The sequence below is a fragment of the Neocloeon triangulifer genome, unplaced genomic scaffold (assembly GCF_031216515.1).
Source record: "Neocloeon triangulifer isolate White Clay Creek 2 clone unplaced genomic scaffold, ASM3121651v1 ptg000011l, whole genome shotgun sequence".
In the NCBI taxonomy this organism is placed as follows: Eukaryota; Metazoa; Arthropoda; class Insecta; order Ephemeroptera; family Baetidae; genus Neocloeon; species Neocloeon triangulifer.
The window spans coordinates 149,952-165,488 of NW_026775553.1; the positions used below are offsets into that span (position 1 = coordinate 149,952).

General features: G+C 39.3%; 1 protein-coding gene across 9 annotated transcripts in view; it reads left to right on the top strand.

The window, feature by feature from the left end:
• LOC132196126 (dynein beta chain, ciliary-like) overlaps positions 1–15,537 on the top strand; it is a 55,894-nt gene that overhangs the window by 39,203 nt on the left and 1,154 nt on the right. For 5 of the 9 annotated variants that reach the window (XM_059618556.1, XM_059618555.1, XM_059618561.1 and 2 more), the window contains 22 exons: positions 756–1,116; positions 1,493–1,755; positions 2,362–2,658; positions 2,838–3,007; positions 3,769–3,934; positions 3,986–4,150; positions 4,270–4,463; positions 4,655–4,859; positions 4,991–5,155; positions 5,824–6,138; positions 7,135–7,283; positions 7,343–7,510; positions 7,921–8,053; positions 9,424–9,567; positions 11,268–11,405; positions 11,562–11,787; positions 11,940–12,115; positions 12,343–12,588; positions 12,925–13,107; positions 13,409–13,582; positions 14,039–14,187; positions 15,394–15,529. In XM_059618556.1, the coding sequence (XP_059474539.1) occupies positions 756–1,116; positions 1,493–1,755; positions 2,362–2,658; positions 2,838–3,007; positions 3,769–3,934; positions 3,986–4,150; positions 4,270–4,463; positions 4,655–4,859; positions 4,991–5,155; positions 5,824–6,138; positions 7,135–7,283; positions 7,343–7,510; positions 7,921–8,053; positions 9,424–9,567; positions 11,268–11,405; positions 11,562–11,787; positions 11,940–12,115; positions 12,343–12,588; positions 12,925–13,107; positions 13,409–13,582; positions 14,039–14,187; positions 15,394–15,529 (4,323 nt within the window). The remainder of the gene's footprint in view (positions 1–755; positions 1,117–1,492; positions 1,756–2,361; positions 2,659–2,837; positions 3,008–3,768; positions 3,935–3,985; positions 4,151–4,269; positions 4,464–4,654; positions 4,860–4,990; positions 5,156–5,823; positions 6,139–7,134; positions 7,284–7,342; positions 7,511–7,920; positions 8,054–9,423; positions 9,568–11,267; positions 11,406–11,561; positions 11,788–11,939; positions 12,116–12,342; positions 12,589–12,924; positions 13,108–13,408; positions 13,583–14,038; positions 14,188–15,393; positions 15,530–15,537) is intronic. The other 4 variants (XM_059618558.1, XM_059618559.1, XM_059618560.1 and 1 more) reach the window with 4 other exon arrangements.

Sequence of the window (15,537 nt, forward strand, 5' to 3'; positions counted from 1 at the left end):
TTTATAGAACCGCATGTGATAGAAAAATAAAAATTTGCACCAAGAGTAAACTTGGCAAGCAAAATCGATTGGTGAACTCAAATTTTATCTACACCAAATTTTTCCTAGAAAAAGGGTACAAAATCGTAAAAATTTCCCTTTTACAGTAGCCATATTTAAAATTTGACTTCAAAATCGTATTCCTCGCAAAATTTTGGGCTAGGAAACATTTTGTTCCGTTTCAAAAGTCAAAAATTTAAAAATTTCAAAATTTAACATGGATTTCCCATAAGAGTCGAATTTCGTTTTTGGTTTTTGCAATTTTTCGCAAACTTGCAATAGCAACAATGAGACAACAATGGAATCACAAAAACTTGGACAGTTTTTCTGCAACCTGCCGTTGAGAAAACTCAATTATCTTGAACCGTTAAAAATTGGCAGCAAAAAGAAAAATGTCGTTGAATTATGGGACACCCTGTATAAATAGAAAAATTAATGCAATGATAAAAAATACGCCAGCCACCTTCCAGAGTTACTTTTTGACCTTGCGAGGGTTGTAGCTGGGGAAATCTCGAAAAATGTCTCATTAGATGATGAAAATTTCGGACTGGCAATAATTTTTCTGGGTATGGACTGGACAATCTTTCTTGCTCATTTCTTGCAATTTTCAATCCCCCTGGGTGAAGAAAAAGTTGAAGCGTTCAATCGAAACACAATTAATGAATATAAAAATGAATCAAGGCGAATAAATTAAAAATGGCGGAAATGCTTTGCAGCCGGAGGTGCGCGAGTCGGCGGCCGAGTTCCTGGCGCAGGTGCACACGTCAGTGACGGCGGCGTCGCACTCGTACGCGTCGGCGACGCGGCGCTTCTACTACACGACGCCCAAGTCGTACCTCGAGCAGATTTGGCTCTACTCGAAGATCCTGCGCGAAAAGGATGCCGAGCTTCGCGCGCACATCGCCCGCCTTGAGAACGGACTCGAGAAGCTGCGCTCGACGGCCGCGCAGGTCGACGGCCTCAAACGCACCCTGGCCCTGCAGGAGGTCGAGGTGCAGAACAAGAACGACGCCGCCGACAAACTCATCCACAGGGTCGCCGTCGAGACCGAAAAGGTCTCCAAGGAAAAAATTCTCGGTAAATCCACAATCGTTTCAAAATCAAAACTTTTTCTTGTCAAATTCTCTCTGTTTTCACATACCCCTGCCCAGTTCAAGATTATCATTACTTAATCATCTTACTTTTAAGGCGAGTTCCCCAAATTTTTATCAAAAAATTTAAAAAATGCGGGTTTTTTGGGGCGTTTTGGAAAAAAAAAAAACACAATTATCTTTTGCCTTCTTATTAGTCTTGGAGCAAATTTACTATTGTGAATCATTTATAAGGAATAATCAATTAATCAGCCAAATAAGTTTTACTGCTTTCAAAAATCTCGTGATTCACAAAATATTGAATGATTTTCGTAAACTAAAATGTTGAATTGGAATGAAAAATCGAAAAATGTGAATTTCAGCCAACAAGGAGGAGGCGAAGGTGGCGGTGATCGCGAAGGAGGTGGCCAAGAAGCAGCAGGACTGCGAGGCCGACCTGGTCAAGGCCGAGCCGGCGCTGGTGGCCGCCATGGAGGCCCTGAACACCCTGAACAAGGCCAACCTGACCGAGCTCAAGTCGTTCGGGTCGCCCCCCGAGGCCGTCACCAACGTCACCGCCGCCGTCATGGTCCTCCTCTCGCCAGACGCAAAAATCCCCAAGGACCGCAGCTGGAAGGCGGCAAAGGTAAACGTGCAATTTTACTCTTTCTATGAAAAGAATTTATGTTTGTCACATTTGAAAAGGGACAATGACAATTTTTTTTATTCTTGAATTTGAATGAAGAATACATTTCATCCAATTGAAAACCTCCACTCCTAATTGTGAGCTTCAAAGCAGGGGCTCAACTTTCCCCGCCAAACAAATTTGAGCCTCTCAAGGAAAGTTAGTCCTGATTGTAAAATCACTAATCTAGGTTAAAAATAGTATATTTTTTTGATGACTCCCCAGTAAGGTTCAAAGTCTTTTGGTGCGAGAACCCTTTTTTTAATCGCGATTTCAACATTTTGAAATTGTAAACTAAAGCTGCTACTATGAGGCGCATGAAAAAGAACCAACAAATCTATTTTTGTGTCCTTCCGCCTTATTCATTTTTCCACTTTTGACCAAAATCAGTTCCTGAAAACTCATTAGAGGAATAAATTTCATGCATTTTTTTTATAATGACTTTGGTTTATTGTTTTTATTTGGCAAAGAGAGGAAGAGAGAAATCAGATTTATTTGGAGATAAAACTTTCTTATGAAGCTGTATCAGTTTTGGAAACATTTAATTGCATTTGGTTGGTGATTCAGATGATGATGGGGAAGGTGGACGCGTTCCTGGACGCGTTGGTCAACTACAAGAAGGAGGAGATTTGCGCGGAGGTGATCAAGGCGATCCAGCCGTACCTCAAGGACAAGGAGTTCAAGCCGGAGCTGATACGCAGCAAGTCGGCGGCGGCCGCCGGCCTCTGCGCATGGGTCATCAACATCATCAAGTTCTTTGAGGTGTTTTGCGAGGTTGAGCCCAAAAGGGTCGCCCTGGCCGACGCCAACGCCGAACTCGCCGCCGCCCAACACAAACTCACCCTCATCAAGCAACAGATCCAGGTCAGCAGATACAAATCTGGTTTTTTTTTCTTATGTAAATAAGTACTAATAAGCAATGAACGCGATTATTAACTGATTTTTTGAGCCAATCCAATAAAGGAATGTTCAATTTTGTTGGACAAATGCAAATCGATCCAAGAGAAACTTTTTTGTAAAATTTTTCGAGTGTTTTTTGGCAGAGCCTGGAGGGTCAGTTGGCGCAGCTGACGGGTGAGTTCGAAACGGCGACGCAGGAGAAGATGCAGTGCCAGCGCGAGGCCGACCAGACCAACAAGACCATCGACCTGGCCAACCGCCTCGTCAACGGCCTTGCCTCCGAAAAGATCCGATGGGCGCACGCCATCGATTCGTGAGTATCGAAACTTTTAATTGTGAACAGTTCGAAAGCAATATAAATTGGCAGCCTATAAGTTAGCTTGGCACAGGTTTCGATTTTGAATCGCCCTCATTTTGCAATTTTTAAGAGCAATTTTATTTTGTCTGGAGCTACCATGCTCAAAAAATGTCTCCTCCTCTAAGAAAATCAAATTGCCGTAGGTCAACGGCTGACCTTTGACCATATTATAAACGTTGTGAGGGTAATTTTGGATGGCCCTCGTTATTCCTTCTTAGTTTATGACAGAAAAAACGTTTAAATAAAGTCACTCAATTGCTCCCATTTTGAATTAAATGATCAATTTACGTGATTTTGCCGGGCTGCAAAAGAAAGATAAAATTTGCCTACAGCTTTTGAGGTTATTTAGATTTTCCCGTAAAACGCAAAGTATAACAAAAAGTTCAAACATATTCAGTAGTTTTTTGTAGCAAAAGTGGATCAAAAAATATAAAGCTTGTGATTTACTCTACACACAACTATGTTTTTTGCCTGAATTTGTTATCTAAAAACGATTGAAATTAACATTAGATGCTTTTATGTGTAGAGATCAAAACTTAGATGTAAAAAACAACAAAGAATCAAATCGTGCTCGGCGGTCTTTGTGCATAAGGAAGCTTTTAATGAATTTATTATTATTTAAATTACCTAATTTGATTTAAAATTTACAATTTTCATCTTTCAATTTTAAACTGAAATGAAATTATTTAAATTATAATTATGTAATTGAAATGTAGTGACATTGTGACATTGTTGTCGCCTAGTTTGCGTGGTCAGGCGACGACGCTGCCGGGCGACGTGCTGGTCGTGTCGGCGTTTGTGTCGTACGTGGGCGGATTCAACCGCAAGTTCCGGCAGGACCTGCTGCGCGACGCGTGGCTTCCCTACTTCAAAAAGCTGCAGGTCCGATTTCGCCTTTTCTTGCGCTTCAGAATATAAATTTGAAATGCGCAGCCGAGCATCGCAATCACCGAGGACCTCGACCCCCTGTCCCTGCTGACGGACGACGCCAAAATCGCCGCGTGGAACAACGAGGGCCTCCCCAGCGACCGCATGTCCACCGAGAACGCCACCATCCTCACCAACTCGCAGCGCTGGCCCCTCATGATCGACCCGCAGGTCCTCCAAATTTTCCAGCATTTATTCCTCTGAACAATGTTTTTTTTTTTTTTTTGATGGAATATTTCAGCAAAATACTTTGAATTTGTAATTGATTTACGATTTACTTTTGTCAAAAGCTGCAAGGGCTGAAGTGGGTTAAGTCACGGTTCGGCAGTGAGTTGCTGGTGCTGCGTTCGGGTCAGAAGGGCTACCTGGAGTCGCTGGAGGGCGCCATCACGTCAGGGCGCACCACCCTGATGGAGAACCTGGGCGAGAGCGTCGACGCCGTCCTCGAACCGCTGCTCAGCAGGAACCTCACCAAGAAGGGCAGGTCAGTAATTTAAAAATAGAATTCCAAAGGACCTAGATTTTCTTTAAGTTCTTTAACGTAACTTTCAATCGCTAAAAAATAATTTTTTAATCCAAATGTTTGCATGAACGCAAGCTGATTTTTTTTACCGTCTCTGCGCGTTTTTAAGAATTATTGCAGTTTTTTTTAACCTGCTGTGAATTTAATCTCAGGGCGATCCGGATCGGTGACAAGGAAGTCGAGTACCACCCCAACTTCCGGCTCATCCTGCACACGAAACTGGGCAACCCGCACTACAAACCTGAGATGCAGGCGCAGACCACCCTGATCGACTTCACAGTCACCAAAGACGGCCTCGAGGAGCAACTGCTGGCAGAGGTCGTCAGGGCCGAACGACCCGATCTCGAGCACAGCAAGGTCAATTTAATCATTCACTGGTTGGAAAGAAGCTAAAAGTTTTCAATGAGACTTGAATGTCCATCCACTGCATTTTAATTTTCAGCGAATTTATTTGTTTAATTTTAATGCGGAAAATGTTCCATTTGCAGGCGGAGTTAACGAAGCAGCAGAACGAGTTCAAGATTCGGCTGAAGGATCTTGAGGACGCATTGCTGTTGCGCCTCTCGTCGGCAGGTGGCGACCTCCTTTCAGACCAAGCCCTTGTCGAAAACCTCGAGACCACCAAGAAAACGGCTGCCGACATTTCAAAAAAGGTTCGTCTGCATACAATCTGGTGGCTTTTTATTTGCAAGATGCCGGAGATAAAACTCTTTTGACAATCAAACTAATTTTGACGTTCCTTGCATAAAAAAATGCGTCAGAAAAATAAAAATTATAGTCGTAAAATTTAGCTTCTTTTATTTCACATTTCTATTATTATTATTTATTCTTCTTGGTCAATACAAAAATTTTTCTTATGGAAAGCAATCCAGAAAATAGAACTTCACCTTACAAACCAAAATTTTGAGATTTATAAATTATATATATGTTTGAAAGATTTGAATTTCAAGCTTCAATCTGGCTGCACTTTTGGAGCTTTAAGGCCCACAATTTATTTTCAACGCTTTCCAAGAAGTAATGATAAATTTAATATAAAGCAAGACTCTTTCCTTTGTTTTCCATTTACATAATGTAACATTTTAATGTTTTTAAAACGCCATTATTATATAATTTTAATTTTGTTGGGAAGTGATAAAACTATGGAAATGGTTTGCTATTTAATTTTATGTTTCCAATCTTGATAAATATTGATAATTATTTAGCCTGCGAAATCAAAAGAGATAAAGAGATAAAGAATGAGCAATCGTTGATTTGTTTGAATTAAGTATGATGCCCTTAAATTAGAGTCGGAGCCTATTTTGAAGTGTTTGCACGTGTGCAGGTGGCGGAGGGGAAGGTGACGGCGCGGCGGATCGACGAGGCGCGCGAGTCGTACCGGTGCGCTGCGCGTCGGGCGGCGCTGCTGTACTTCATCCTGAACGAGCTGAACCGCATCAACCCCGTGTACCAGTTCTCGCTCAAGGCGTTCAGCGTCGTTTTCCAGAAGGCCATCGAGCGCGCGGCGCCCGCCCGCGACCATGTGGCGCGTAGGGTCGACAACCTCATCGACTGCATCACCTTCTCCATCTTCCTGTACACCAGCCGCGGCCTCTTTGAGTGCGACAAACTCATCTTCGCCGCGCAGATGGCCTTCCAGGTATTCAGCACCAGCTTTCCTATTCACTTCGCTTTTAAATATTCATCTAATACCCTGTATAGGTAAAGTTGACCTATTAATGGAAAAGTGATCATTTTTGACGAGTATAATTATAAATTTTAAAAATTGGAATTTTCTCTTATTATGTGTCCTTCTAATTAAAAGAATGTCAACTGGAAATCAAAGTTAATTCAAATATTTTGAAAAATTTTAAATCATAATTTATCAGCTAAATTTTCTTGTATTATTTCAGTATTTATTTCAAAACTTTCTTTCACAACAACCAGCAAAGTTTGAGATAATCTTTGAATTTTGGAGTCTTTTTTAATATCATTGACGCGTCGGCTCAAATAATTTTTAATATTTATCTTGAGATTTTTTTCCTGAAATTTGCCTTTGCCATTTTAGCATTTTTTTTATAGATCACAAAAAATGAAACATGATACGCAGTTACTCCCCTCTTGATTGGAAGGGTTGATTTTAGCAAAATGTGTTTTCTTATTAAAATAATTCTCTTTATTCAAAGTTGGTTGAAAGTTGAAAGAAGAAACATATTAAAAAAAAGCAAGAAATATGTTATATTTGCTGGTCACAATATATCATCTAGATGCTTCAGAAGTTTTGAAGAAATTTTTTTAGTTGCTTCATCTTGTTTTTAATCTTATTTAAATCAAATTTCTTATAATTAATTAAATTGCAACACGATATCTATTTTTCATTTTTTTTTTATTTGCAACGAGGTTTGCCAGGTTTGAATTTTCACAATATCTAGTCATATTATGTTATTGAGAGATTCCTAACTTAATTGATAGCATCCGACTTTTTTGAAAGGATGCAATTTATTTTTTATGATTCCCGTTGGAAAATCCTACCTGGAAATAAGAAGAAAAAACAATTATCAATTAAAGTTAATTAATCATCGGCAAACGGAACTTTTGCTGTCTGTATAACTTACATCAGCCTTGAAAATTCCAAAAAAAAGTTGTGACATTTTAGATTTTGGTGGAAAGCGGGGAGGTGCAGGTGAGCGACCTGGACATGCTGCTGCGCTTCCCGAGCAACGCGACCCTGACGTCGCCCTTCGACTTCCTCTCCAACTCGAGCTGGGGCGCCATCAAGAGTTTGTCGCAGAACGACGAGTTCAGGTTGGAAATTCTTGCATTAAAAAAAGAAACGAATGATCGAACCGAGAAATGATCCAAAGGGGGCTGGATCGCGACATTGAGTCGTCGGCGACGCGGTGGAAAAAGTTCGTCGAGGGCAAAACGCCCGAGCGAGACAAGTTCCCGCAGGAGTGGAAAACCAAAACCGCAGTCCAACGCCTCTGCATGATCAGGGCCCTGCGACCTGACAGACTCACCTACGCCCTCTCGTAACGTTCAATTTATTGTAGTCGCTAATAATATAATATCGCGAGAAGTCTAAAAAAAAAAATTATAAGGGGAACTTTTAAGCAACTCCTGAATCTGATTTAAAGATCTGCATACTTCATCTTTTGTTCTCTTTTTCTCTCGCACACATTTTTTGTTTGCATTCTGCTTCCGGTGGTTGTTTCTACATCGCAGAAAAAGACCAAAAGTGGCAACAGAAAAGTACTTCAACAAGCAAAATTTGACGTATTTCAGATAAAATAATAACGCCGAGGGCGATCCAAAGCCTACCCTAGTCCAGGCTAGTTTAATTGGCAATTTAAATTGAGCAAAAAATTAATTTAAGCTGGGCTAGGTTGGCCTGCTTTTGATCTGGACCTCAGAATAATCATAATAATATGGTAATTCCCAGGGTGTTTATTGAGGAAAGTCTCGGAGCAAAGTACGTGAAGAGGCAAAGTGTCAATTTCGAAGAGTCTTTCGAGGAGACTGGTCCAGCCACCCCAATCTTCTTCATCCTGTCTCCAGGTGTCAACCCTTTGAAGGTTATTAAAACCTTTTTTGTTCGTTTATACATCCTTACTTAGCAAAGGATTTAAAATCGAAATAGTGGTCGCGAAGTTGAAGGGCTTTAACATGAACTTCGTTAAAGCCAACAGTCATTCTCTCAAAATCAAATGCTATATTCCAGATCAAACATTAAGGTGATTCTTCTACGGGGTTTTGGCTAAAACTAGAAATGCTGCAATGGATTCCAAATGATACAGATTATAAGATTTGAACTATTGTGTGTTAATGTTTCAAGTATCAAAATGATTTATTTTCGCCCCGTCGCTTCTTTACAAGAGGCCAAAGTAATGTCCGAAGGTCGAAAACGGGTAAAAATCCACGTTTTTCTACCTTCTCATACTCGTAACTTTCCATTTTGCAAAGTAAACTATAATTTTCTAGATAGCTTTCGATTCGCAAGATGTTAAAGTATCGAAAAAAAGCAAAAAAATTATAACTCTTCTGTCATTTTATCACCCTCAGAGAAATAGCATTTATAAATGGGTCATTAAAATTAAAAAAATTTGATTTCTCAGGGGGTAATAAAATGACAGAAGAGATAAACTTTTTTTCTTTTTTTGGATTCTATATCTTCTTGCGAATCGAAAGCTATCTAGAAAATTATAGTTTACTTTGCAAAATGGAAAGTTACGAGTATGAGAAGGTAGAAAAACGTGGATTTTTACCCGTTTTTGATCTTCGGACATTACTTTGGCCCCTTGTAAAGAAGCGATGGGGCGAAAATAAATCATTTTTATACTTGAAAAATTAACACACAATAGTTCAAATCTTATAATCTGAATCATTTGGAATCCATTGCAGCATTTCTAGTTTTAGCCAAAACCCTGTAGAAGAATCACCTTAAATTCAACAATCTAGTAAAATAATTCATCCCTCATACCGTAATCCTTAATTGCAATGGAAAAGGATGTTTGTCGTATTTCTTGGCTCTCTGATGAATTAAAATTATTAATAATTATGAATATGAATAATTTGTCTAAATATTATCATCAGACATTCCAGGCGAATGCCGGCATAGTTCCCATTCATAGGCCGCAGCCGCTCACCTTCCTCATCCTTCAAATTCCTAGCATACAAAACCCATCCTACACTCCCTTCTCCCAGGCCCAGTGGGTCGCAAGGTCACCGTGTTATCGGCCCCGAAAGGGGAGAATCCGAGTTATCGGCCCTTGCGATTTAGCAGCCTGTCTGCTACCGCTGGTGCCTTTCCCAAGAGGGATATACAATTAAAAAAAAAAAAAAAAAAAAAAAAAATATTGACCGTGGCCCTCAACAGATTATACAAATTAACTGACCAGAGGTGAAGTATCTCCCATTAATATATTTAAAATTGTTTGTGTGGCAGGAAGTGGAGGAACTGGGGGTCAAGTTGGGTTTCTCGGCGTCGAAGCGCAACTTTCACAGCGTGTCTTTGGGCCAGGGCCAAGAAGTGGTGGCCGAGCGCGCGCTGGCCGAGGCGGCGGCCAACGGCCACTGGGTCGTCCTCCAGGTAGGTCTTTATTATTTTTCGTTTCAACTCTACCTCTTGTTATCAAAAATAGGCTATTGTACGGCGAATTTCACAGATATATGCCAGTATGAATTTATTTCGTGCTTTCTGGACTCAAGAAAGTCTGCAGCATCTGTGAAACTATGAATTTTTAAAATGCCCAGGATTATTCAATGATAATGTGTACATTTTGGAAGACAGGCTTAATTGTTGTTCTAAAAATTATTTTTCATATAATTTATCTGGTTAAGGTTGTACCAAATTAATGCTTTTCTTCATCACAATGCAAAAAAAATATTGAGGGCGATCCAAAAGGCTAACTTGGCCCGGTCTAAATTAACCTGGCCCGGGCTGCGATATTCCGAACCCCACATCAATTGGGCGCATTGTGTTGACTTCGCGCTTAAAGCTCAAATTCAAATCTTCCATAGTGTGATCATGAAAAACTAGTCAAGAAAGCGATAGAATTGAAATGCAAATATCTTTTTGAGCTAATATTGAAACTGAGTAAATTATTTCATTGAAAATTAATAAAAAAACATTTTAGTACAAAAACTATCCATATAAAGCGTTCTTAGCTAAAATTTAAAAGATATTCAATTGTTGACTTAACAATACACGTGCATTTGCATTTGATCATAATTCAATTGTACCGAATCGATTTAATTATATCACTCGAAATGTGGCAGAAGTTTAAAAATATTTCTACATTTGGCTTATGTTGAAAAACAGTTCTACTCTCGTCTTATGTCGAAATATAGTTCTACATTTGACTTGATGTCGAAATATAGTTCTACATTTGACTTGATGTCGAAATATAGTTCTACATTTGACTTGATGTCGAAATATAGTTCTACATTTGACATGATGTCGAAATATAGTTCTACATTTGACATATATGATGTCGAAATATAGTTCTACATTTGACTTGATGTCGAAATATAGTTCTACATTTGACATGATGTCGAAATATAGTTCTACATTTGACTTGATGTCGAAATATAGTTCTACATTTGACTTGATGTCGAAATATAGTTCTACATTTGACATGATGTCGAAATATAGTTCTACATTTGACATGTTGTCGAAATATACTTCTACATTTGACTTGATGTCGAAATATAGTTCTACATTTGACATGATGTCGAAATATAGTTCTACATTTGACATGATGTCGAAATATAGTTCTACATTTGACTTGATGTCGAAATATAGTTCTACATTTGACTTGATGTCGAAATATAGTTCTACATTTGACTTGATGTCGAAATATAGTTCTACATTTGACATGATGTCGAAATATAGTTCTACATTTGACTTGATGTCGAAATATAGTTCTACATTTGACATGATGTCGAAATATAGTTCTACATTTGACTTGATGTCGAAATATAGTTCTACATTTGACATGATGTCGAAATATAGTTCTACATTTGACTTGATGTCGAAATATAGTTCTACATTTGACTTGATGTCGAAATATAGTTCTACATTTGACTTGATGTCGAAATATAGTTCTACATTTGACATGATTAGGTTAGGCTTTTGGATCGTCTTCATTATATGCAATGAAAATAAAGCGTTGCCTTAGTTGAATAAATAATTTATACATTACCTAATTAATTGCCTTCTGATAAATCAATATAGACACTTTGCAACTAAATTAAGACGTAGCTTCGTAATGTTTATTTCTTTTGCAGAACATACACCTGGTGCGCACGTGGCTGGGCGTGCTGGAGAAAAAACTTGAGCAGCTGGCCGAGGATGCGCACCCCCACTTCCGACTCTTCATGAGCGCCGAACCCGCGCCCAAACCAGCCAACCACATTCTTCCGCAGGTTGGTCACAGTTTAAAAGCGCACAATCTTTAAGTCTTTAACATCCAAAAACATATATATTTTTTAAAACGTATTTATATTTGTTGAAAAATCCATTTTTAAAATTTTTGGTTTAATTTTGACATAAAGTAATCGAAATAAACATTTTGTGATAAGGGCTTGCTGGAGGCGTCGATCAAGATTACGAACGAGCCGCCGGCGGGGATGCAGGCCAACTTGCTCAAGGCCCTCAACACGTTTTCGCAGGACACGCTCGAGATGTGCTCGAAAGAGGCCGAGTTCAAGCAGATCCTGTTCGGCCTCTGCTATTTCCACGCCGTCGTCGCTGAGCGACGCAAATTCGGCCCTCAGGGCTGGAATCGCGTCTACCCCTTCAACATCGGTCCTTATTTTTTCATTTTCAATGTTGCTTCATTCATTTCTTTTTTAAAATTTAAGTAGCTATTTTTTTTATTACATTAATTTATTTTGTATTTTCTAATGCACTTTTCAAAAACTAAATGATGACAAAAGTTGTAAATTTTGCATTGCAAGGCGACCTGACGATCAGCATGAACGTTCTGTACAACTACCTGGAGGCGAACACGCGCGTCCCTTGGGAAGACTTGCGCTATCTTTTCGGTGAAATCATGTACGGCGGCCACATCACCGACGACTGGGACCGCAGACTCTGCAGGACCTACCTCGAAGAGATCATGCAGCCCGACCTGGTGGGTATAGAAGAATTAAACAAAAAATTGCCTGGATCAAGTTTTTGGAACCAAATCTTCATTCTCACCATGAAATTTAGATTATTTTAACAGATGCTATTGCAATATATACTTTTTTAAGTTCTAAACGTTTTAAAACGACTTGTGTATTCTTAAAAAAGATCAATATAATGTTTAAATTTAAAAATATTTAAAAATATGAGGCTGAAACTCTGTCTGAATTGAAGGTGGAGGGGGAACTGGAGCTGGCCGCGGGGTTCACGGCGCCGCCGAACACGGACATGCAGGGGATGCAGCAGTGGGTGTTGGAGGCGCTGCCGGCCGAGTCGCCGCAGCTCTACGGGCTGCACACCAACGCCGAGATCGGCTTCATGACCGCCACCTCCGAGGCCCTTCTCAAGACCGTCTTCGAGATGCAGCCCAGAGACGCCGGCATCCTTGCCGGTGGCGCCACCATCTCCAGGGAGGACAAGGTCAATCTTTTTTCCCCAATATCTCGTTACAGTGAAAAAAAAAAAAGCAGATCAAAAGATCACACAGAGAATAAGCACATTGATTTTTAAATAGGATAAATGGACAAATAGTATGTCAAATTTTTTAAATACACCTTTAAAGGTTAAAGGCAGAATTGAGTTGTTTGGACATTGCAATCAAAGCATGGAGCTGTAAATTTTTTTAATGAAATCATTTAAATAACGTCCATTTAGTAAAATGTATGTAACGTTGAAGCAACTTCATTTTAAAGTTGCTGATAAAGTTAATTTTAGACCCTTATTTTTGTAATTGGATTCTTGGAGTGGAAATTGCAGGTGAAGGTTGTGATCGACGAGTTGCTGGACAAACTGCCCGAGGTGTTCAACATGACCGAGCTGAATGGGCGGGTGGAGGAGCGAACACCGTACATCATCGTGGCGTGTCAGGAGTGCGAACGCATCAACCTGCTCACAGAGGAGATGCGCCGCTCCCTCAAGGAACTCGACCTTGGCCTCAAAGTATATTCAAATGATTTCTTATTTCAATTTAATTGCGAACATTAAAAAATGCAAAAAAAAAAAAATAATAAGTAATTATTTGTGTTCAAAACGTGAAACTTTCCGCTCTTTTATTTATAAGTTCTAACTATTTAAAAAAGAAGCCTGGCAAAATAAATTTTATGAAGAAAGTAAATTTAAGATTCACATTGGAAATATTTTGATGTAAGACATATTGTGATAAATGATAAACAACATTCAGTCCAAAAACTGGAAAGTCAAATTAAATGATTTTTCTATTAAAAAAATTTTGAATAATCAGGGGGAGCTGACGATTACGGCGGACATGGAGGAGTTGGAGCAGGCGCTGTTCCTCAACCAGGTGCCGCAGACGTGGGCCGCCAGGGCGTACCCTTCGTTGCAGGGCCTCGCAGCCTGGTTCGCCGACCTGCTGCTCAGGTTGCGCGAGCTCGAGACTTGGACCACTGACTTTGTCGTAAGCAAACATATTTTGTTGAAAGTCTCAACAAATTTAATACATATTTCTTGCGCAAACAACGCAATAAATAGTTGATTATTCAATGAATAAAAATTTACAATTTATTTTAGCTAATAAAAATACTTGATTGGAGAATTAATTTAATGTAATTAAAAAAAAAAACATTTGACCTGCATGCAAAAACTTGGTGTGAAGTTGTCTTCAATCGATTTAGCAGATGTATGCAACTATTTGGTCACGTTTGTCCTGCGGGTTGCATAGCTCTGACTAATAGATGGATCATGAGGGAAATACAATCATTTTACAGAAACTATTTATTTGTCTAAAAATTTAACAAAATGCAAAATTTTGCTCCTTAGAAGTGTGAATTAAAATATATCAATATTAGTTATACCGAAGTATATTTTCATATTTCATATAATTGCTAAAAAAAATTGAATTGCATTGCTTCAGCTCCCAGCGTCCGTGTGGCTCTCCGGGTTCTTCAACCCGCAGTCGTTCCTCACGGCGATCATGCAGAGCACCGCGCGCAAAAATGAGTGGCCCCTGGACAAAATGTGTCTCCACTTTGAGGTCACCAAGAAGCACCGCGAAGACGTCGCGTGAGTCTCACAATTTTCAGTTTTGGTAGCACAGAATAATCAAATATATGTAGAAATATTTTTCTACATTGGCACATGCAGAAATATTTATGTACATCATTTGAATGTAGAAATATTTATCTACATCATTTGAAATATTCGAATGCAGAAAGTGGTGGTGCGTAGTACAAATCTTTATAAATGCCTTTATTTAAAAAGTACCATTTCAAAAATTTTCATATGCTCACTCCAGTCAAACAGCCACTTGGATTGCAAGATTCTTGATTCCAAAATCATTTTAGGAGGGTTCAAGAAGCTTATAAAAACTATTTTATCAGATGGGAATTTTCGATGAAAAGTGGGACGTTTTATACGTGTTTCAGCACTCCTTTAAGCATTGGAAATCTTAATAGTGGTTCGGAACTTGTAGAGGATTACATTAAGCATCCAGAAAGCCAATAGTCACGCTCTCAAAATATTTTTTAGTATATTTATTCTCAATAAAAAATAACTTAACCAGGGAATTTTCGATAAAAAAAGTGGTACATTTCATTGAATGCAGTAATATTTATTTACATCAAAAGAATGTAGATTTATCTATCTACATCATTCAAATTTAGAATAATTTATCTGCATCATTTGCATGTAGAAATATTTTTCTGCATGTTTCGAATGTAGAAATATTTATTTACAAAGCGGCGCCAGGCGCGGTGCGATTTTTTGGCGACCGCTTAATCCTTCTATAAAAAGCGCGTCTCACGCCTTCAAAACGCGCTTTGGAGCGAATTTGGATTTGAGCTTCAAAACGCGCCCGCTCTGAAACCCTGCACCCTGCTCAGAGGAAATTGGCACTTGATGAGACGTTCGTAGAATGAGATAAAAAATCTGTTTTTTTTTTTCATTGAGGGATACAATTTTTTAATTGGAAAATCAATATTTAAACGTGGACACGGCCAACAGGAGCGTTTAAAAAAACACCACTCCAAAACCCTGAAATATAATATTAAAGACCGCCATCAGACAATTCAGTAATTCTCACTGATTCTATAATATACACTTACAATTTGGTAACCAAAATCCGATTTGCCATCCCGCTCGGACAGGCCAAAAAATCGCTTTTAGTAGCAAAATGTAATAATTAGTTATGCAGAAGGCTACGCCGAATCTGACAAAAATGTGCCACCAAAACTTTTGAAAACCTTGAAGGCAAATCTGACTTGCTTTCAGTAGGACTGGACCCCGTGAGGGTGCGTTCGTGCACGGACTGTTCATGGAGGGGGCGCGTTGGGACTCTGAAGCCTCGTGCATCGCCGACTCGCGCCTTAAGGAGCTCTTTCCACCCATGCCAGTCATCGCAATTAAGGTAAAACT